Below are 23502 nucleotides of genomic sequence, written 5' to 3' on the forward strand. Positions count from 1 at the left end.
CATTTTTCGTGCAACACGTCTCTGATTTTTAAATGAAAGCATTGAAAACTTGACAGACGCGCTGATAGTCATCTCTGTCGAACTTCTTGTTAATAAGTACATACCTTATTATTGCAGAAAAAAAAAATTTAAGTGGCGTTATAACTAAAACATTTCCTCCAAAATTTCGCAAATTACCTTCACTAGAGACACCCAGTGGGTTTTTCTCCGCTCAATGATTTTCATAACAAATTTTAATTTCTTAGTAGCCGGCATAGTTGTGAGCCATGTGTATAAAATAATGAAAAAAGCTAAGTTACTTACTGGCATTTAAAGGTACATTCCCATGCGCCTGAGTGTGCACCATGGGCTGCATATGATGGTGATTCTGCGCAGGCTGCACGTGACGCCCCTGATAACCCAATAACCCGGTGTGGTGGTACAGCACGTGGTGGCCGCCGTGCCCACCATTATGGTGACCCCTGTAGCCCGCCACCTTGGTAAGCTTACGTCACTTCCTGGGGTTTCTAAACATGGTGTGCGCTGGTTGCGGTTTGCGCGGTATGTTGGTCGACTGTCACGGTTAATCACGGTAAACCGATATTTTCATGATCTTTCTGACTTGATTTTTAATGAATCCGAGATATTATATTGGTTTTTGCAGTATATTGCTTTGCAGTGGATTCTCTTGCACCAATAAGAGATAAACTGGGGGCTATAAGTAATATAAAACGTTAAAGTTTTATAGTATTTGTGTCGCCGTTGCAAAGTTATATTCGTTATTCAATTCAGCGGTGTAAAGTGCAGAAAGTTGCCCTATTGGAACTTCTTCAGAGAGCGCTTTAAAACTATAATTCCCAAATGTCACGCCTTAAAAGCTGGCAACCGGTAAACAAAGATACCCAACGGATTTATCTGGGTACATTACGAAAAACCTTTTAACCGTTTTACAGTCGGGCATTAAAATAAACAGTGCGAAGCCTCAATTTTGAGAATTTCCGTCTCGAGGAAAGGTCGATATTTGCGAACTCGATCCAATAGAGCAAATATATTTTGCAGAATAAATCTGGGACGCGAATAAGTTACACGAGCATCATGGTGAACATGAACGACATCCGGAGATGGAAAATAATTGGAATGCAAATAAATCCGGAAATATGTTTTGGGTAGTTTGGCATGTGCTAAAGAGGTCCATGGATTGGAATATTTAATGGGCTTGGAACACAACACTCGAGGGTAATAAACCTAATTTTTGTGACATAAATACACCCGGCTGTTAAAAAAGAATTAGCATTAGGGGGTAATACTCGTCAAAATACCGTCACACATCAACGTTCATTATAGCCTTTACGAGGAATTTGGTTTATTTGCATATCGAGCTGAGCAACTGGCCGCAATAAAACTAGCGGGAAACGAAACAAATGTTTGGGGAAACAAATAAAATATCCATTTCTTCTTATCTCGGTATACAAATATTTTTATTCGGCTTTTTATTTTACACGAGTGGATTAAAACTGGCAATAAATATCCCATACTGTTTACCAAAATAATTTCGGTTAACGGAAAAAGTTCCCATACGCAAACATTCACTAATCTTGACAAATTTTGATAAAAAACCTCTTCGGTTGGCCCAACAGACTCCTATAGCAAAGCCAATTCTTGACGTCTATCATTATTACATGAGTAAACCTCAATATTCTGCATCACAAGCAAAAACTTCCATTATCCATCAGCCAGATTTTTCCTTCCTGTTTTTCCACTAGAGCCATTTCGTAATCCCTTGCGTGTATCATCCACCTAACCATTAGCTGAAATGCTGCGAAGGCCTCGGCCAAGCTCAATAGACCGACGACACAGTTTGCTCATCGCTTTATTAATGCGTTTTTGAAGATAACAAGTTTTAACGAGTTAGTAAATAGGTTAAAGTTTCTTATAAAAAAAATGGTAAATAAATCACACATTCTCTCTTTCCAGCAACTAAAATCTGCGGAACAAAACACAGTGAATCCGAGATAAGAATGTGCTGAGGAAGGACTACATCATCTTGTAGAAGACATGTGTTCATATACGAGAAGGAACATTTTATTATTGTTTCTGTGTCATAAGACATTGATATATGACATGATGGTGATCACTTAAATCATCGTTTTGTTAAGATTATTAACAAAGTTTAACTGAAGAAAACGGTCCAATACACCAATAGGTAGACCGTTTACCATGACCCCTCAGCAGATCGAATGAAGTACAATAGGTGACAGAATATGAATATTATTACACGGTATTGGTTTAGAGGGTAGCTTTGAAGTGCTTGCGAGCAGTTTACCTTTACGTTATCTAAATATCTGACAAATAGCTAACTAGCCCAAATCAATAATGATTATACCTATCTAAACATATCGGATAGGCTACCTGGTATAACTCAAATACTCCTCCAAATTTCGGGAACTCATCTACACCAAAAAATAAGACCAGAAATTTCTTATTTCGGAGATACAGAGAGATAAAAAATAAAAAAGTTTAATCATTCAATATACTGTGATCACATTGCATATGATCATTCACGACATGCCAGGACAACTTTTCCAATAAATCAAAACTTTACTAGTGGCATACAGTTAAGTGTTAAAATTAGTTTGACAACAAAAATTATAATGGCCACCTTCAGCAAAGGTAATAGTTGTGCAACAGATTTACAACTGTTTGAAATTTCGTAGGAAACATGAAGTCTTTTCGACGTGGTCTTTTACAGTTCTTTCCTAAAATTAATATTTTTAGAATTAAATCCCTTTTTGGGAAAAAGGGACACATGCTGTATGTTCGAAACAAAACATCCCCAGGACTTTTTACTCTTTTTTTGTTTTTGTTTTGGCAATATTTGATGTACAATCTGTTCTTGAAATCTGATAGTGTACTTTAGTTAAATTCGGTTATACTACGATGTAACTGTAGTCTGCTCTCTTAGCCTAACGTGGCAGATAGTTTAAGTTTTTAACATTCTCCAAATGTTTAACCTTTGGGATTGAAAACGTCTTAATGACTTTAAATTCAACTTCAAGAAGGCATCTTATCAATTAATTTTAACCTCGTGCCCACGTTAAAATCAAAATTCGTTATTTGCTCCTAAAGTATATTGAGACAAACTAAGGGTGAAGCAACAGGCTTTAAGGTTCACTTTAAAAGTATGCCTGGAACTCTGATATGACAATGAGGCTTCTGGGGTAAGGAAATGAGGACTTCTGAACAGACTGGTATTGAACATCATTTTGTGTCAATGGACAATGATGACTAAACAAAAATAACTGGACCAAAAAGGAAAATATAATGTCGCGCGCCAGAGAAAGTGAGCCGGAATAAAGAACTAAATGTGCGGACCAATTTTCAGGAAAATAATAAGTTATGACAATATGTACATATACAATATGTATATTTAATTTTTGGTATTAAAAACGCTGACTTTAGTACGATAATCAAGATTTGTGGTTTTTATTTATCCTTAAAAATAATAAAAACCAATATTGAAATTCTAGACAGTGTGTTCTTGGTATGGAATTTTTTACATCATTACCTGGCCGTGATTCAAGCACACGCGGCGCTCGCTCCAGGCAGTTTACAACAATTTAGAAATCAATGACATCCAAAGTACTAAACATGGACTATACACTGATCTTCCGAAAAACGCATTCACAATCTCACCTGTGCAATAACGAATATAATTTCACCGAACGAACTATGAATCTTTTAAAAGTTAAACGGAATCATGGACCCAACCTACTGCAAAGCAAATGTCGGAAAGAAATTCGGCGATATCCGAAATATGGACAAACAAAAGGACGAAAGCTCCCGCGTGCTTGTTCACCGCTACACGTGAATGTCCAGCCTTGAATCTGGGCAAAACCGGTTTCGAACGCGGAAAATCGGCGACTGACGTCTGGAAGGGACGCTCGGCGCCGAGACGCGTGCCTCCAAGTGATGCGCGCGCCCTAAACTTTGGATTGGGACGGCGAGACGCCAAAAATTTCGAAAGCATCAATGAAAGGAGACGGTAAGTCAACGAAAAAATAAGTAAGCTTTACCTTATTGGCGCGAGAGTCCATTTCAGCAGAAATAAGTGGCTGACACGATGCAAAGAGAATTATGCTAATTCATGCATAAGTAACGATTATGATGACGGTGGGGATGAACAATTTGTTGGTTGGTGGTGTTGATGGAACTAAATGAAGCTGGTTTGTATAGCAATAGCACAAAAATGTGAAAATAATACCCTATGGCCATGATCACCTCCAGGGACATCAACATCTGAAGGGCATTATTAAGGATTTCGAGCACAGGGCCATAGAGACGACAACACATCTGAATAGCTGCTGACGGAATTGGCCTAAATGCAGCAATTAGGCCGACCATTCTTATTGCTCAATAAGATCTACGATTTGCACTCCACCAGAATTATCGGCTTGGTCAAATCAACAGGACTACCGTTATTCCACTTAGTCGGGACGCGAGGGGCTTATTAACGAGGCCTATATGTACAGGACACAGCCAGTTTTATGCTCCCCGCCTCTTGTAGGATCCATCAAACATGTTTTAATGATTTGGAGAAGATGAAAAGCACGAACCGTCAGTTGTGATTTACAATTCTACGTCAGTTTAAGTTTAGAAACTTTTAATTAAGAACAACTGTAATCAATGCAAATTTTCAACATTATTCAAGCACAACCGGCAATGATTTCGCTAATGAAAACGCCACCAGAGTAAAATGCATTGCGCTCAGTTACGAACTCAAATAGCTGCCAAGCACTAAAAAATGTTTAATAAGAGAGAATACTTTTGTTGACACAAATTTTAATGGTTGACAAAACCTTTGCTAGAAAAGCTAGAAAATTAAGAGTCAAAATGCTGCAAAAAGCTGAACGAGTGAATGAATTTAGACAATTTCATCTCTCAAACTTCAACTGGTCGGTATTTAATTGGAGGTCGAGTTGTTGAATCTACACAAAAAGTGCAAAGGAGACTAAATTGTTCCCATTTTCTTGGTTGAAATTATCACTTAATTTTCGGGGCATTTCTATATAAATCGTTAAGGCTCAGGGCTAAAAGATGAAATCGTGATCCCAAGCGTCACTGATTCCTGAAGGGCACTTCATTGCGCCCCCTTAGAAAGTACGCATTTGGGAACTCTCATCCCTTATCACTATGATATAACTTCACCGGCATAGAAAAGCCTTTTGCTATTTCGAGATTAAAATGACAGTTTTCCCGCACTATTATGACGTCAAAACCGTTTCCAAATGAACCTCCTTCCCATGTCGTTTCTTGAAGATTCCCCGTTGATGTTGATACTACAAAATCATGTCACAAATATCTTCCTCGAGACCCGTAAAAAAGGCCGAAAGAATTTGCTGATTCTATAACAGCGATATTGCAGTTGATAGTATTATTTCTAGAAACGTGGAAGAGCCGTATTAATGAATTACGCAATTAGACAGATTAGTCACATAGATACTTTAACCATTCACAGTTTTAGGGCTGCATTCAATAAATAGTTGTTTTACATTTATTATAAATATAAAAATGTTGTTCAAGAGATAAAATAGTATGATGCACGATTCATAAGGCTCATTTACCGCGTTTAATTGAATAGATTATTTACTTTTTGCGAAAAATAGCTAAACTTTGGAATTTTTAGCGCTTATGCAGCAGTAGGTGCAATGATAAGAGTTACAAAATGGAAATTTTTAAGCAAATCTCCTTTTTGGCCATTCTACTGTTGCAAATGATTATTACAGATAGATAGAGAATGAAATTGAGCATCAATAGTAAAGGAGATAATGAAGTAAGCAGCCGATTTTCTCTAGTTACTTTCATAGGACGATCAATGTGGCCTGGGGAATTTCTACTTAGAACGAGCGTTAATAATTTAATTTATTTCATTGTATTTTAATTATTAACCTGCTAAATTGCAAAGATGCTTCTCAATCTAATAAAAGGCGATATTTTTACAAACACACGTAAATAAGTCAGACATAAAAATCTACCAAAAAACCTACTGATAAAGTCTGCAAATATTTGTTATCGTACTCGAAACAAACCTGTTGGATGAAACAAATGGGGCAAACATATTTTTGGATGATGTTTGTACCGAGATATTTTGAAAATGCGACAAGATAATTATACGATAACCTGAATTCATCTGAACTAACTTGAACATTCATTATAAGGGTATATGTATTAAGAAATTCTTCTTGAGTGCTCTAACTGTTCAGCTCTCGTATACAGATAATTTAAGTACGAACTGACTGAAGAGAGAAATGATTAAAAACTCACCGACTTTTGACCAGTATGGCTGTAAAATTATTTTCTGAAGGTGCGCGAGTGCGCATGTTTAAAGGTCAACTTTCATTACTGACTTCATAATCATGGTATCTTCATCTACATAAGCACTAAGAATTCTAAAATTATTGTACATAGTTGGTTTTAAAAAAGGCCATTAAGCCGACAATTGACAATTCTGCCATACTCCCTATGAATTAAAAAAAAAAATGTCGATATGATCCAGAAAATCGAGAATCGGCTTTGAAGCAAAACGAGATAGAAATCGAATTTAAAAGTGTTTTACATGGCAAAATTCAGACCTCAAAACGTTTTCAATTTGCACGAAAACGTAGTAATTGTCATTCAAGTCCAATGCAAAACTGGTTGCTACGCTCCTCGTTTTGCAGCTTGGACTGGTGCGACAATGAGTTGTCCTATGAAACTTTTATCTTACTATTGGATTGTTAGAAGGTACCTACACGTTTTTAAATCATGAACGCGCTTCTAGAAATTCTATTCCTCTTAATATAAGGCAAAAAAATCTGATAAAAGAACAGATCGCTTCAGGCTAGTTAAGAGCAGAAGTTTAAATGTCATCAAGGGCTCAAATCCATCAACTCAAACGAAATACAAGAAATTAACGGGTAATAAATTTCATCGCCAAGAAAGCTTTTTCCCATAATTCGAGGCAAATTCTGGCAAATATTTCCGTCTGAGAATGGGAAAATCGGATTCATTTTCAGTTGTAATTGGTTGCTATCTCCAGATCAGGCCAAGGCCACAAATACCAGAAAACAATTGGGGATTTTAAGGGCGTCATTCGACCCAACAAACAGCATTCCGAAATTAATTCCGAATCCGGAAGAGCATGAATAGCTGAAAGATGTACACCATGAGGCAAAGTGATGGAATTTTCTGCAAATTTGCCGCTCGAACTCTGTGTTCGAATATGGTCCCCATTTTCAAATTATGCATTTTTAGGTTTGGGATAAAAAATAGCTTTATGGTATTGATTTGGCCAACAATCCTTTTCATATAAAATCAGCTAACAAGGAAATTTCCATGAAAATGATGAAAACAAGAAACCATTGTTCGATTTCTCCATTTCCTTGGAAATTATCTTCTTGATAGACGATGCTCCAACAACAAATTGACTAAACGGAGGTAAGAGATGGATATGTAAAATGCATTAACTTTCGAGTTGCTTTAAGGAAAAAGTTGTTTTATTTAACCACATATAACTTGAATTAATCTGAAATCTATGAAATCCGGGTTTATCGCCTAGTACATCAGAACAATTAAAAATATGGGTCATTAAATAAGTGCACACTTGCAACACGATAACAGATGACTAATTATGATATCGACGCACACGTACCTGAAACGGGAGTGAATGTTAGTGCATGGTAATAAACACATAAAAGTGCTTTTTAACAAGAGCTCCTGCAGTTGTATCGAAAATCTTTATGGTGGTTCAGCAAAGTCAGATAAAAATATTGCAGTATAAAATTTTACGAGGTAAGTAACGTGTATATAATGTTGCGAAATTTTACCACAGTCCGGTAATTAAATTTTATAGACACGCATAATACTTTAGAAGGTATTCATTACTCTAACAACACTCCAGTTCTATCAAATTCGCTGCAAATTTAATAAAGTTTTAAAGACGGGAATGTCCAGAAGCCCCCGAGAGGAAGATTAAAAGATTACAAGAATGTAAAAATGGAAACACTTCTTATGAATAGTTAATTTTTATGGGCAAATTATTCTTTTTATTAGCAACTTATAGTACATTAAAACATTTGCTTGAGATAACCCATATTTAAATTGCCCATTAAAAAGAACTACGGTCAGTTTATTTAAATTTTTACAGGGATCTTTCAGCTACAGTGTATACGAGCAATGCACAAGAAAAAATGGAAACAGCGTCTAAATCAAACCTGTTTTGAATCAGCATTAAAAGTCGGAAAACAAATTTGTGGAGAACGTAAAAATGCGATCGTGGAAGTTAATTTCACAGTTAGTGAATAACGGCTGTAAATGTATCAATTATTTGAAATGCTCCGCCAAAAATAAACAGGAAATGAATGCTCGAAAATTAGAACCAAAACACTGGTTCAATTTTGAAAAGGTTTAAAAGTGATTTTTCCATTTACATTACAGTTAATTATTGAAGAATTGCCAACTTCCGACAAGTTTAATTTGAAAATTGGCCGAATTAAAAATTCATCGATTTCGTGTGCACCACACCGCAATTAAAACACCGGTAGGTAATTAGTCGTTTACAATGTTTTGTTCCGCTATTTTGATGAGTTCTACAAAAGGGCTGGAATCATTAAAATCACCCTTAGAATTAACAGTAGTCACGTTTTCGCTCTTTTTTTTTCATTAAGAACTAAGAAACTAAAAGAGTAAAACAAAAGAAATTAAATAAGTTTCGTAATTCCTGTTTTATGTAGTCAGGTGCAGACTCTGGTGCAGATAAAATTAGAATTTGGCTTGGATACGGCCGGAAGTTTAGACACCTTAAATAACACCCGAATGGATATCTTAAAAATGCAAATTGACAATTAAAACTTTTTCCTCTGGGAAGGGAAAAATAATACCAAAGCCGGATAGAGCCCTATCGGATCTCTATAATAATATCTTCACTTATAAATATTTAAATAATATCGATTTCCTTAGGCTCGTCTTGCTTGTTGAAAAGTCCTTTTGTCTGCTAGTTTAATTCATCACATGTCTGACTTTCTCGAAGGATACCTAGGAAGTGGGGTCTTTTTAATAATATGCTGGGCCCATGATATGATCCCTTCGTTATTCGTCTTTTCTTTAAAACTCATCTGTGACTTCGGAAATCTAAATTATACTCAAAAGCAAAAGAAACAACAAGCAAATCTACTGTAGACTAGCGATTACAAGACACAAGGTAATTGCATAGGAGTGCACTCAGCAGGGACGGCAGAAGTTAAATAAAATTAATAGATGGTTAAACTTTCGGTGCTTAATTAGGCCACTCTATGAAGGAGAAATAGAGATAACGAAGATGTGAAATTTGTGATGGCATGTGTCTTCAAATTTAAAAGGAACCACTAAATAAGTGTTTTTTAGAAAGCATTCGCATCCATGATAGGAGGTATGTATATCCCGCAAGAGTGCACCAAAATCTCTTTTACCCTTTTTCATTATTCTTCCCGTTAACAATTATTTACCATCCTAAAAGTAAAGAATTAATAAAAAAAAACTCCCAGCTATTTGCTTCTTCATTTCAGTACCATCTCAATCTGGCAAGCTCGTTTCTATGCTTATTACGCATACAGAAGTTACCGTCATATTTTATGTAAATTTTGTTGATATAAATTCATGATCCGCGATTTTTCACACGATAAAACAATTTTCGAGGGTATCTAAGACAACAGGATTTAAACACCATTATTTAAGGATCTGGTGCGGCGCCTTAATGATGAGGGATGGTTTCTGTATGAATATAGATGATGGCCTTATTATTTGTTAGAATATTGCATGAAATAGTGTATTATATCGCACATGCCTCCTTATTTTGGCCACTGAAAACTTATGTAAATGATATTGTATTTCTCGATGGTAACGAAAACATGAAACTGTCTAAAATATGACCGGGTAGCATTTCATTAATTCAGGGCAAATTATTTATTGTATTTCCGTTTTCTGACGAGAGTAACAATTTATTTTCAATTTGGCTATACAGAAGAAATAATTAACTGCTCAATTTAAGGCGATTTCGCGTGGTTTGTATTATACACATGCACCCCTTATTATTTATAGCAATTATTTTACACGAGAGTTGCGCTACAGTATTTCTGACAATTTGGGAATTTATTAAATCTGCCCCTATAACCTGTAATTTGATATAATTTCAGCTTGTTACGTGGGACTTTTATTAGGGTGGTTCATGTCGTGGGGTGAGAAACTATAAAATTCCTTTAAGAAATCGGTAAGGATTCGATAAGAGGCGATGAATCTGCAGTGTAAGTAGTAATTCCAAATCAGTATTAGCTCAAGTATATGGCATAACAATCAGTATAAAAATACAGGAATATTAAAAAATTAAACTCTTGCTCCAACGAAGCGGTAGTTTGACCGGAAACACAAAGCTTCGAATATTATATGCTCAATTTCAGCTTGACCTGGGAATCGGGGTAATTTTAAAGCGAGTCAGCCAACGGTGGAATGACGCAAATTGATAATGGGTAGTAAATAGGCATTTTCTGACAATCACAATGGGCGATTGTTATACATTGTTCACTGAAGAATTTACAAAAAAAAAATCAAACGTAAACAGAGGCGTTATGGGGGTCTGGTTGTTGCATACTTTCTTAAGACCGATTCTCCTTAGTCAGATTTGCTGATCAATACCGTTGAAATCATGCAGCCGAACTTCTAAAATTAGGAATTAATGGAAGAATTATGTTGTGTGTTTTTTTTAAATTTAAGCAATAAAGTGACAGTTTTGTTAATTTAAACAGGTGGCTTTCATTTTGCAACTAGTTACATAATAAAAACAAGTACCTTCGTTTCATAAATCAATTAACAAATGAGATATCCACGGTAGCTGCAGTGTAAATATACAGAGGACAGCTTGAATGTGATTCAATTTCTACCTGATTACCATGCATATTTGATACTTTAATAACAAATAAAATATGGTACTTGCTGATGAATTAATGTCCCAATATACCCCTCTTCATTTAGAATTACCTTCTTCAATTTCTATATTCAGACATCCCACTTTCTCTCTACCCACAGAACATCAAATTAAATTATGTCACTAATTACATTACCCTCGTACTCTCCCCAATTCTTACATGAAGTGTGAGTTTAAGGAAAATAAAGTTACAACATAAAACCTCCATTTCTACACCAAACGTTCCATTAATCACTCATCATGTTCAACCGTATAATGTATTAGAAATCCGTTTTTCACGAACCGTCTAATTTTAGACCGGTCACGATTAGACACGACTTTATTGTCTTAAAAGTTGATTAACTCAAATGAATATCCGCAATAGAAAATTTTCTTTATCGTGCCCGCCTTCGGCTTAATTAAGATTTAATATCGCTTAAAATGCTGAAGATATGGCTTAATTTACATGAAAAAGCAGCGAAAGAAGTAGAAACGAAACCGTCGGAATAGCTAACCAGATTAGGATCAAACAGTAGTACAATTAAGTCTTTTACGAAAAGGCAAGAATCAATTTCAATAATGCGAATCAAGTCCATTTTGTATTCTCTCAAAGAACGAGTAATTGAATTCCAAATTAAAAAAGCCCAATTGTCATTCTTCGGAGATTTCGGCGGTAAAGAGGCTTTTCAGGTAAGCATTGGCGTGCGTACAACTCTTCTGAACAGAATAAAGAAGTCTATTTGCGAATTAGCATGCTCAAAATGTGAATCTGTATCAATCTAAGCAATTTACCTATACGATCTCGAATAGGGTATCCCTATATTAGAGACAGGCGTGACTTCATTCCCGTCTGGTTACCGGGACATTATATCACCATAGCCAGACGACATGTAATCTTATCTCCTGTAACGGGCTGCTTGCTTCCTACATATTGACTCCCCAACACCAGTTATAAATTTTATTACCTCCATAGTTAAGTGGACATGGTTAAAGTTATCCTATTTGAGTCAAGTAATGTTTTCAGGTTTTCGGGAAAAAAAGCAAAACTTGAAATTTTATGAAAAACGAGCCATGAAAAGCACTGCCTAACCTTAAATTAAAAATCACGGAGGTATCAAAGTGAACAGTTGCGTGCTTAAAATTAACGGAAATGAGTCGGGAATGTGGCGAAAAAAGGATGAAAACGAAATGACGTTCTGTACCAGGCAAACTGGAATAAAAAACAATGCCACGGTTAAAATATATAATCCCTTTTCACGGCAGAGATGTCGTGAAGCTTGCGATAACGAACAAAATAAAGTTTAATTGGGCGCCCCCTTTTACACAATAAGCTAAACTTGGGTGGTTATGATCCAAGAGGTAATTAAAAATCACTTGTGACTGAAGGATCCTGGTTAGAATATTGCTAGATTTTTGTCCTTCGACAGATTCCACCTTTTTTTAACAAAATAATATTGTTTGATCTCCAGAAATTAAAAACAATTTAAATCGTTGTCAATAATTCATCCTTTGCATTCGAGACCTTTTTCACTTGGGTGAATGCTAAGCTCAGACTATTGCTAAGCCCAGTCTATGAAGAAAAATATCATATTGTGTATATGAAACGGACATATCCAGCTCAAGAACGTACGGCGCCAGTACGCCAGGGCGCATACCGGTACCCCTCAAGTGGAAAGGGTTATTAATTCACTAATAAATACTTTCTTAATTCATCAGGCAGAAATATTCGTTCAGATGCATTTCTATTATATTTCAACAACCGATCGAGATGAACAACTTTCTTTCTCTTAGGTTGATCAGCCAAAAGGGCTATCTCTTCAAATGATCCCTCCCTAAGTACAATTGAGACAGACTGTTTCGAGTTTCCTTTCTAGAAGTCTATTTTAATCTGTTATATCCTTCAAGCAGTAGCCACTCTTTTTTGACCGTCTAGAACTAAAATTATTGGAAACCTCATACGATTCTTCCCTATATATTTATTCTGCCTTTCCCATACTTAGTTTGTTCTTTACTTGCTTGGCATTTTTTTAGGATCGATTACCTATTGAAATATGACGAAAATCGAGAAATCGGTTTTTTAGTTACATTTTACTTTGTTTAGAAATTTACTATTCATCAAAAGACATGTCATTTTACGTTAGATGTGCAGCCTCTCAAACTCAAGACTAATAAGATACTTCTGACTTATAAATATCAAGAAACATTTGTTAAAGTTGTGAAATAAAGCATGACGTATAAAACGTGCCTTCATGGAAAAAAATGTCAAAAAGGTAAATAAAATATTTACTAACTCCCAAATGGATTCTTTGTCTTAGTTCCAAGCCATTACGCATAAAAATATACCTACGTATTCAAGTTTCCTCTTGTATCTTTAAAAGTCAAAGGACATTACGTTTTATTATTCATGAAGCTCGATGCCTAAACTCAATAAATTATCTGAAGCTAGCTATTGTTACTATTATTAGCCCAAACGAAACACTATAATACTAATAACTATAATTGAGACACTGTTACCAGATAAGGATAAAAATACGAGAGACATGGACAAAACACAACTTTAGTTTTGGGACCCTTTTACTCGCTCTAAATTAAAATTCAATGCGGGGCTTTAAAGGCGAAAGAGTCTTGAAGTACCTACAAAACGCCACATGAAAAAAAAATGTTTAATTCATTAGGAGAAATTAATTCCCGCCCATCCAGCGGGAGTTGTCAAAACAAAAAAGATTAAATTGAAATACGAACTTTTCTTAGGGCTCCACAAACCAGGGTCGTTCCTTATTTTCTAGAAATCATTAGAAATGAATCTGCACTTGGCTTCCTATAAAACAGCATCAAATTTTGCATCCTATCGCATAAAAGGCAGCTCCGATTGTCGTTTTGAAGTTTACGACTTGAAAGGCGTCTTGAACCAATCGTCTCGTACTTGTACACAATATCAAAACTAGGAAAATTTTCATGGTAGATCTCGTAAGAGACGCCTGAAAAATTGGCATTAAATTGCATCAAACTGGGCAATAAAAAAGCAATGAGTTTTCACTTGACGTGAATTTAAAAATCGAAAATCTGAAATAATTTCCCTCAAACCGAGCTGAAGCCCTATTCAGGTATTCAGAACATTTCTTTAATATTCACTAAAAAGAAAGGAAAGACAGTAAAGTAGTCATTAAGATTTATTTTTTAGGACGGTCGAAGCACCTGCATGAAATATTAAAGCAGTAATATCTTTTGTGTGATTTTTTATTATCTTTTTACGGGTTAAATCCGAATATATTTCCAGTACTCCGAATTCTGACATTTCGAATTATGCCGAGAATGAGATTCTGTGTTTCATGAGATGATAATAAAAGTATACAAAAGCATCAGTTGCTTGTTGGAAAAAAACCACTCGAGACGCTTATGCAAGTTTAATTAAGTACAGGTTAATGGCTGAAGAATATACAGTGTGTTCAAGGTTTTATGATTGTGATTTTCAGAATGGTTTTCGTTTTTAAGATACAGGTGCCTACCTACCTTATTTATGCACCCGAACCATACAACACATATGTAACTGATTTAATGAAATTTTCATTGAACAAAATATGAACAAAAACTTATACGTGTCCACGATTTACTCAATACCTGAAACATCAAATTCAGACAAAATGACATAAAAATGATACATCACTATTCCATCTTTAAGCACCTCCAACGCCTCTCGAACTGCGAAACGTAATAAACATAATAGTGATACGAAAATCCCCGAACGGATACCGTGCAGAAGTGAGCAATAAAAAGCAAGAAATCCATTTGAATATTTTAATAGTGAGTTACGTCCGATGGGGAAATATCCTTTTGTGGAGCTGAACGTTACATTATGCCCTGGAATGGATATTATCCAAGTACAATGCTGTGTCAACGTCTCCATCGGAAAGGCTTGCTGATCGCGGCCCAATCTTTACGAATATAGACTTTTCCCATATAGATATGAGGTTTTTATATCATTGTCAGGTGGTTCGAAAGGAATTGAAATTCTACCAGGGCCACCCCGGAAGTATTCTTAAAACTTCCGATTTCCCGGATAAATATTCCTCCGGCAGCCACCAGCGATTAAGCAACTTTAGCTTTAATTATATGGATTAAATTTTAAATGGAAAACTCCATAAGTACCTCAACTGACCAGACTTAAAACCACCTCGAATAATTTCCTAATTTCAACAAATTTTCTTTCCAACCCGGTATTTTCCAATTTAAACCCGAAAGGAGACAGTTCCAAAATGCACTTAGGTGCACTAGACGCCTAACTAAATCCCGTCTTATGGCCAATCTGATAGATGTCGGGATTTAATAAAAGAACCCCGCTTGCAATAAATGTTTTTCCTTCCGATCGACTGAGAGCACTTTTATGTTAATACAGTGGAACCAATAATTCCCTCCACTGAATTTATCACCATCATTTTGGCACGATGAAACTCTAGCCCGCAAAGTCGGTGAAAATTTCAACTAACCTGATCCTGTGCGTGTCGCTCCTCTACTGTTGCTGCTACATCCTGCATCATCTGTTAACGCCTCCAAGCTAGATGAAGATTCTTTCAGACCGGGGTCTACCCGCTCGGTTTTATGGGGCACAGTGACAGTTTGTTCAGGTGCGGTGTGGATAATCAGGTGGCCTCCAGATTCTGGACTACTCAACAGGAAAATTGGAGCAGAGGTACCTGGAAATATTTATTCTATTCAAACTCTACATTTCAAAAACACTTCGTGACGAAACAAAATTGAAACTTTTCGATTCTTTTGGACTCAAGCAATATAATACAAACCCAATCTTTTGACTCCTTGCAAATACACCCCTTTTTTGTATTCCGAATTAGGTTGTAAGATAATCTGGCCAATCTTGGACTCCCCACCTCCATCGTCTAACAGAATGTTGTTCTTGACAAAATTGTCGGTTCTAAGTAAAATGTGTCCGCCATCGACAGTCTTGGCACTTCTCAACAAGATGATATTGTTGGCATTCAACTCATTACCGTTGATTGTGCGGATGACCTTAGGAGCGGTATTAGTCATTGGTTTCTCAGGTGGTAACTTGGTTGAAGAGGAGGATGTGAGATCGTCTTTGGGGCCTGCAAGAGAAAATAATGCTCTTTTATCCGAACAAACACAAGCACCGCATCAAATTTTATCTAAAATTTAATCTTCAGACCGGCAATGGTCCCTTAAAGCAATATTAAAAATTCTTAACAACATATGGCCAGAACCGTACGGGGATGTAAAAGCAAATGAGCTCTCCTACGAAAGACCAGATATCTGAGAGAATAAATGGCTTTATGGGACATTACAGTGGTGTGGCTCTTATATTAATAGTGTATTGTGGTCCTCGTTTAAGTAAATTAGGAGTGCTGTTGTGCTAAGATTAGGTAGGATTTAAGCTCAAGATTAATTCTAGTAAAAGTTTCCAGGTTATACTTCCTTAAGTATTTGAAACTGGTGATCTAAGTGTTCTCTCACACAAGCGTATGGATAATACAATTTGAATTGATGTAACTTATTTACATGTTCTAGTTCTTTCATTACAGTTCAGTCGACGTTTATGGAATTTGTAATATCACCTCAACTCGATAGGGTTCTCCCTGCGACACGGGCCGTTAAACGCTGGAAAATTTCTTGTTGAACAACCACATAAAGGAAATTGTTACGATAATAACCGTGATCATTGATTTTAACTTAACTATACTATAACGATAATCTAAAGACCCAAGACCTTCATAAACCTTTGCACCAACCGTTGCAAACAAAATTTTTATAAGCGTTGAACAGAACACGAAACGAGCAGGTTTTAATTAGCCCGAGAGTCCTTGAAAAAATGAGGGAGGGGGCAACAAAGCCCAATTTCCTGCCTAGTCACACACACAGCAATTTCCAAACCAATAATTGCACGTTCCCAGCAAAAGGGTTTAATTTTCGTGATTCTTTTGATGGACTTTCAGTCGCTATTTCTAATTGTGAAAGTCTTTGGGACAAAATTTGCCAAATTTAATTGCACGAACGAGGTGTTTTTGTTTGTCCACTTTACACCTCCTCAATCGAATATTACGAGGCCATAAAGGCATTTTGAGTGAGCATAAAATATGTGCTTTAAACAGAAATCTAGGGTGACCTATATTTCGCTAAATATTATTTAGGGTTACCCTGGCATTTTATGAATAAGTTATGAGACTTTGTTTATCAAAAAGGAATCTCATGTCCAACTAACAATGGCAATGAATGTTTCCCTTTAGAGATTGTACAATCAAATATGAAATATGCAAGGTTGTTGTGCGTATGCAGGAGTAGTAAGATGAAGAGCTGCTTGTCTAACGACCTATAAAGAGACTTAGCCCTCAAATCTACTATCCATATTTTAGATCGCTCTCATGTCAATACGTACTTAACTGTGACATTCGATTGGTTTAAGGCGGTCGACTGTTTGCGTCTGACCAATCGTAATATCTAAACGTAATTAGTATTTGTTTCTTATGATGTCACTGTGTGATAAGTGACAGATACTGACTTTGACCAGGGACTGATGAGACTTATAGACAAGAAATAGGTCTTCGAGGTACTGCAGTTGGTCACACATGGAGAGGGCGATCGTACATATAGTTCGAGAGTTCTAATCTTATTTCACCATTTTATCTCAAAATTTTAAGTTAGTGCAATGTCGTTCGATGAAATGCAAAGATTTTCAGATTGTGGGTTTCAGAAATTGCAGTAACCTGTAGAATCTGGTCTGTAGTCAGAATGAGCAGTTAATATGCTTGAACCATTTTGCTTAGAAATTGCAGGTTAATTCAGGAGTATTCAATTAGATCGGGAATTTGGACCATTTCAGTTTAGAAATATCAGATTAATTCGGGTTTGTTCCAGTAGTTTCGACTGTCAAAGTTTACATGAAGATTTCGTTATGCTAATTTCATTAGATAAATTTTTCAAGTCGAAAATTGGTTCGTTGACAGCAGATGTGTTCATTACACTTAACATTCTTAACCCACTTCCGTATACAGTTTCATTAATATCATTAGGCATTTAATACAAATCGCTAGTTGGAACTAATTTTCATAAGATACACGCCACCAACAGCTTAAAATAGGTGCATAAAATTGCCCTTATCTGCTATCAGATTGGGGGTCAATTTCACAAAAGCGAGCGACGCATTTAATTCCGGCCTTTCAGTACTCGATAATGGCTCAAGCAACGAGAATTCGACGTACAGAGTGCTACGATAAATCACATACTCGACGATATAATACACGAACACTATTTCTGGATGGAATCAGAAATTGTTGCCGACATCGAGGTCACGATGAAAGTCGGATCTCCTGAGACCTGCCACGAAACTTTAATATTCGAAAAAAATGCTATAAAGAAAGTCTCACTCGAAGAAAAATGCTGTAAAAGAGTAAGAAGGTCTTAGGCAAAGCGTTGTTTATATATTTCGATGCTGCAGATTCGTAATGATCTATTATAAAAAAATTTATCATTTAACAACATTGACGCAAATCAACTGATTTCATAACGGATTCTGCAAAAAGGCTAACTTGCTTGAAACATGTGTTTGTAACCAATCAGATCATAGCGCCAAATCCGCACATTAGTCTTAACAATGTTAGAGTCTTAACAATGCTCTCCAATCACAATCATCGTCTCCTATATTTATACACACCTAATATTATGTTATTTCTCCCCTGAGGATATTTTAGACCCAGATGGTCTGAAATGCCACGACTTTAAACACGATTTTCTCAAGTTAACTAACGGGGAATGAGGTTTTTCGGACGTTGGATATTGGTGTCATGGGGCTCGCGATTCAGACCGGGCACTTCGCTTTGTGGAGGTATGACGCAAAATCTGAACTACTATGGTGCTACCGATATGCACTATCTGGTGGGACCGTGAGATATGTGTTTGTCGGAGATTTATTAGTTTTTAAGTTCTGTAGATGTAATATTAGAAGAGACAATAAGATGAAGGGCAGGCTGACAGCCTTTTTAAGAAAAAGCATTGTCGAGCGAGGTCACTAATACCACGACGCTCTTAAGTGGCCATGTGTGCTAATTATTTGGATGACACTAAACTATTGGTTCCTTTGTAATAGGGACTAGCAGGTACTTTTCCCACGGTTCTGAAAGACTCACCAGAACTGGGAAAGTTAAGACAACAGGGACAAAGAACTGGCAGTTAATAGATTGACGAGCAGAAGAGCGGTCGTGGGGTAGTGAATTCGCTAGTCTGCCTTTTCATTCTTTGACTTTCCTCCAAAATGGAAAACGCAGCAAACGCTATTCCGACATGTTCATTATGGTGATCTCGCCCACTCCGGTAGAGATCAAAACCATGCTCGGAAGAATGAAGCAAGGATGCGTTTCTGCTGGAGCAAGCAAAGACATGGTTTTTAATGAGCGACCAAGCCGTTTAAAAGTACGGAAATTTGAAAACTGGTTGGACAGTGCCATACCCTTGAAAATTTTGACATTGTCTGTTAAAAGCTATCAAGTATCTACACAAAACCCAGTAAGTTCCTAAATCTCGTACATATTAAACGGATGTTTATTAAATGGCGACATTAAATGTGATACATCACAATTAGGCTGTAAATTTAAACAAATACCCGTTAACTAATTATCATTAAACATTATGGCCGGCCATCGATTGGGCTCAACCTGCCGGCATTTCACGGGCCTATAAATTTATCTAACGGCGTCATTCCATTCACGCATCCCCGATTTACGGAGAATTATTGGCGACATACCAGGGAGAGTAGATATTATGTTGCAAGCCCACCTATTCTAAATTATTGACGTTGAATTTAGTATTAATTGCTTCATGAAATGTGGACCTTAATCTTGACAGCCGACGCACGGCCTATTTTAAATCCTTAATTCAAACATGCGCCAGCCAAGAGAACATGCCTAAGGCAAAGAGAATTATAAAGGAATTAAGTGGAAAACTTTTGAATTCAAAAATATGACCGACGTCCGAAGTCAATTTGAACATTTCTATGAAAATTACTTGATGTTAAAATTGGATAAACATTAATAATTTCTCCCTTAAACATAGCCTTAATGTGATTACCCGCGAGGTAGCTCAATTTATATTATGTTTAACTTATTGCGTCCAAGTTAATGTACTCTACTTAAAGCCCTTATACTCAAATGTCATAATGGTATACAATTACACGACACATCAGTGAGCTTTATTGACACTATTCCCACACGTATATAAATTAGTTCAGGTAAAATATTTATCCATGATTTACTGGCTTTATGTACGTACCCCTATCACACGTACGTTCAATAAAGGCTTTACAGAAAGCCAGACACCGGGTGTCATCATTTGATTTTGTTACGTGCATTAAATTTTAATAATTTAATCTTTTGATGCATTTGGGGCACAGTCATAATGATTCGATTTTCTATGGACACGTGTATGCATTTTTAAAATAACCTTTTAAGAAATGGCTGTATTGGAATATAAAATTCGGCGAAACGTGCCACAGAAATTCCAATCGAAAGAAAATATTGATGTATTAGATTTGGATGTTTCTTCTTGAAAATAGTTGTGCTTTGAAGAAAGTTCAAGCGAAATCTTATGTGGAAAACTTGGTCATCTTGCCCGTTTAGACCTGATCGAGGATGTGGAAAGTGGCTAACCCGTTAATCGTAGAACAAGTATCGTATATAACAAGCACCAAATGACCATTTCACACCCCTATAGCAGCATTCCATGCTAAATATATATGCATTGTGTCCGGATTAAAGACCTTTGTAAAATCTTAAATTTTTGGGCGATTTTGACTTTTTTTTTTTGTTAATTAGATATTCAAAACACGCATTTGTTTAGTGAGTATGATAATTCTTCATCCATAATCAGTCAACTGCGTACATTTTTATGGGATCAAATTTCAAAAAGTACTATTACAGCTTTTTTCGGATAAAGATGAAGGTAAATTCTCAATTTGAATGATCTAAAACCTATCTGTACAGATTTTCAGTTTTTGCTATAGAGAAGGTTCGAGAAAATTAATAAAACATGTTTTTTATATATACAAATTTTAAAATTGCCAATAAAATTTATTTTTAACAACAAAACTAATTGGCGGTTGTTCAAAAAATAGTGTATTATTAGTATTAAAGAACTTTGAACTGTTTAAATACTAAAAACTAATCTTTTTATAATAAATTAATGTTGATTTCAATTTAACATAGAATAATAAATTATTAACTGGAACAAAACGGTTTTTTGGGTTAAATATTAGTACTTTTAATTAACCCACCAAATTTTCTTACACATTTTTCAATACGTCGATGATTATTTCTCAATACATCATTTAGTTGCTGTCGAGTTATGCTCCGACAAATTTCTCTAATGCGTGCATAAAGCTATTCTCGGGCCAACGATCTTATGGCATAAATTTTATTTTTTACTGTTCCCTAAAGGAAAAAGTCCATAGGCATAATATCCGCAGTTCGTGGCGGCCAACGAATAAGAGTACTATTTCGTCGAATCTAGCATTTGGAAAAATTATCATTTAACCAATTTCTCACATTAATCGCATTATGAATGGGCGCTCCTTCGAGTTGAAAATGCAATAATCAGAAGAAAGCCCATCAAGTGCGCAACTAAACTTATTTTGTAGAAATCTCAAAAAACGAGCAGCATTCAATCTTTCGTTGAAAAAATATGACCCAATAATCTTTTGATTTACAATACCACAGAAAACGTTTACTCTTGAGGAGTATTGTCATTTACATTCGATTATCCAATTCAGGTTAGGATCGCTCCAGATTCTACCATTTTGTGTCGACAATATACCGTTTGTCCTAAATATAGCTTCATCGGTGTATAAGATGTTTTTTAAAAAGTTACCATCTACTTGCTACATACCTTGTAGTCATATCCAGAACTCCATTTTTAGATTTTAATCTCCAACTTAAAGTAAATAAAAAAATTTTGGTTTAAAAGGTTTCTTACCGCTTTTTTACAACGTGTTTTATTGATTTTCTTGGACACCCTCTATAGCAGAAAAAGGAAAATCGGCACAGGTGAGTTTTAGATCATTGTATTTGAGAATTTGTTTTCGTTTCTATCCTAAAAGAGGCCCTAATAGTACTTTTCGAAATTTGATCTCATAAAAATGCACCCAGTTGGTCATGACTATGGGTGAATAGTCATCATCCCACTAGACAAATATGCATGTTGAATATTGAATTAATAAGGAAAAACATCAAAATCGGCCAAGAAATAAAGATTTTACAAGGGTGGTAAGCTCTTAACCTGAACACAATGTATATGTAAATTCCTCGCGTTTGTTTATTAGATGATAACGTGCATCAGGGCCTAACAAGTGTACGGTGAGGTAGAGCAAGCCAGGATTTCCCTCTTGACAAACTTTCAGGGTGAATATAAATTAAAAAAAGTGGCATCTGCATCAAACAACCCATTCCCTGCAACGCAAATTAGACTCATTTATAAATGCTCGTTAAAACATCATCAAATTGATTAAAATACAGATTATTCCAAATATTTATTTAATAGGTATTTGCATATTGTTGTGAATGTAAAACTGGTAATTTATAAACATAAATATTAACACAGGTACTCGAGCAGATACTATTGATTTATTAATAAACTGGAATAGCCGAAACGTTATTTTACAAATATTGTTTTAGGGTTCAAGCTAGCATGAGGTAAATCACAATTTCATGCATATTTAACTATGGTACAGTTTACCTATTGTTAATCATTAAATTTGTAAACATTTTTTGTGGGTATTAAATTGTAAAAAAATTATGTTAAATACCACAAAACAAAAAAAGAACGAGTTATTGGAACTATATTAATAAGTACTCTATTGAGTTTTTATGACCAATACATAAGCCTTATTTGAACGTTTTCGAATAATGGAGTAACAATGTAGTCGAGTCAATTGTGCTCTTAGAATTTTTAACAATGCAATAGATCTTATATACAGTGTGTGCCACTTAAGATGAATATAGTTTTATATTTTTCTTATTTTGAGAGGTAAAGAAATAATTTTTTGTACACTTATAGATCTCCAAAAACTGCATATTTTACGACATTTAGCATACACAAAATGTCGGGGCATCGCCTGCTGCGATTGACGAACAACGCGAAGTTTTTAATATTTAACTTCGTGTTAGAGATATCGAAAAAAGTTATTTGAAAAAATTGTTTAGAATATTATTTTAATTCTATATATCGATTTTCATCGAAAAATTCGAATAAAAAATAAAATAATAAAATAAAAATATAACAACTTGTTTACATAACAGACTATCTGCTTATTAAACTGCCAATTCAATTGTTTTTGTTTTCATAGTTTTTGCATTCATGGCCTGGTAGTAAAAATAATTATAATATTAGAATTAAAGGAAATTCCAGAGCCAATTTAAGAAATTTTACACAATATAATTAAGAAATTAAAAATTCGATTTTTCAATAAAAATCGATATACATATAAGCTTAAAATAATATTCTAAACAACTTTTTCAAATCACTTTTTTTCGACATCTTTAACG

General features: G+C 35.4%; 1 protein-coding gene across 1 annotated transcript in view; it reads right to left on the reverse strand.

Annotated features, from left to right (window-relative positions):
- Positions 1 to 23502, reverse strand: part of Camta (Calmodulin-binding transcription activator) — a 179387-nt gene that overhangs the window by 125419 nt on the left and 30466 nt on the right. Inside the window, exons 2-3 of the mRNA XM_066391703.1 lie at positions 15745 to 16047; positions 15433 to 15639 (exon numbers count right to left, since the gene is read on the reverse strand). Of these exons, the coding sequence (XP_066247800.1) occupies positions 15433 to 15639; positions 15745 to 16047 (510 nt within the window). The remainder of the gene's footprint in view (positions 1 to 15432; positions 15640 to 15744; positions 16048 to 23502) is intronic.

Source organism: Euwallacea similis, chromosome 7, assembly GCF_039881205.1.
Source record: "Euwallacea similis isolate ESF13 chromosome 7, ESF131.1, whole genome shotgun sequence".
Classification (NCBI taxonomy): Eukaryota; Metazoa; Arthropoda; class Insecta; order Coleoptera; family Curculionidae; genus Euwallacea; species Euwallacea similis.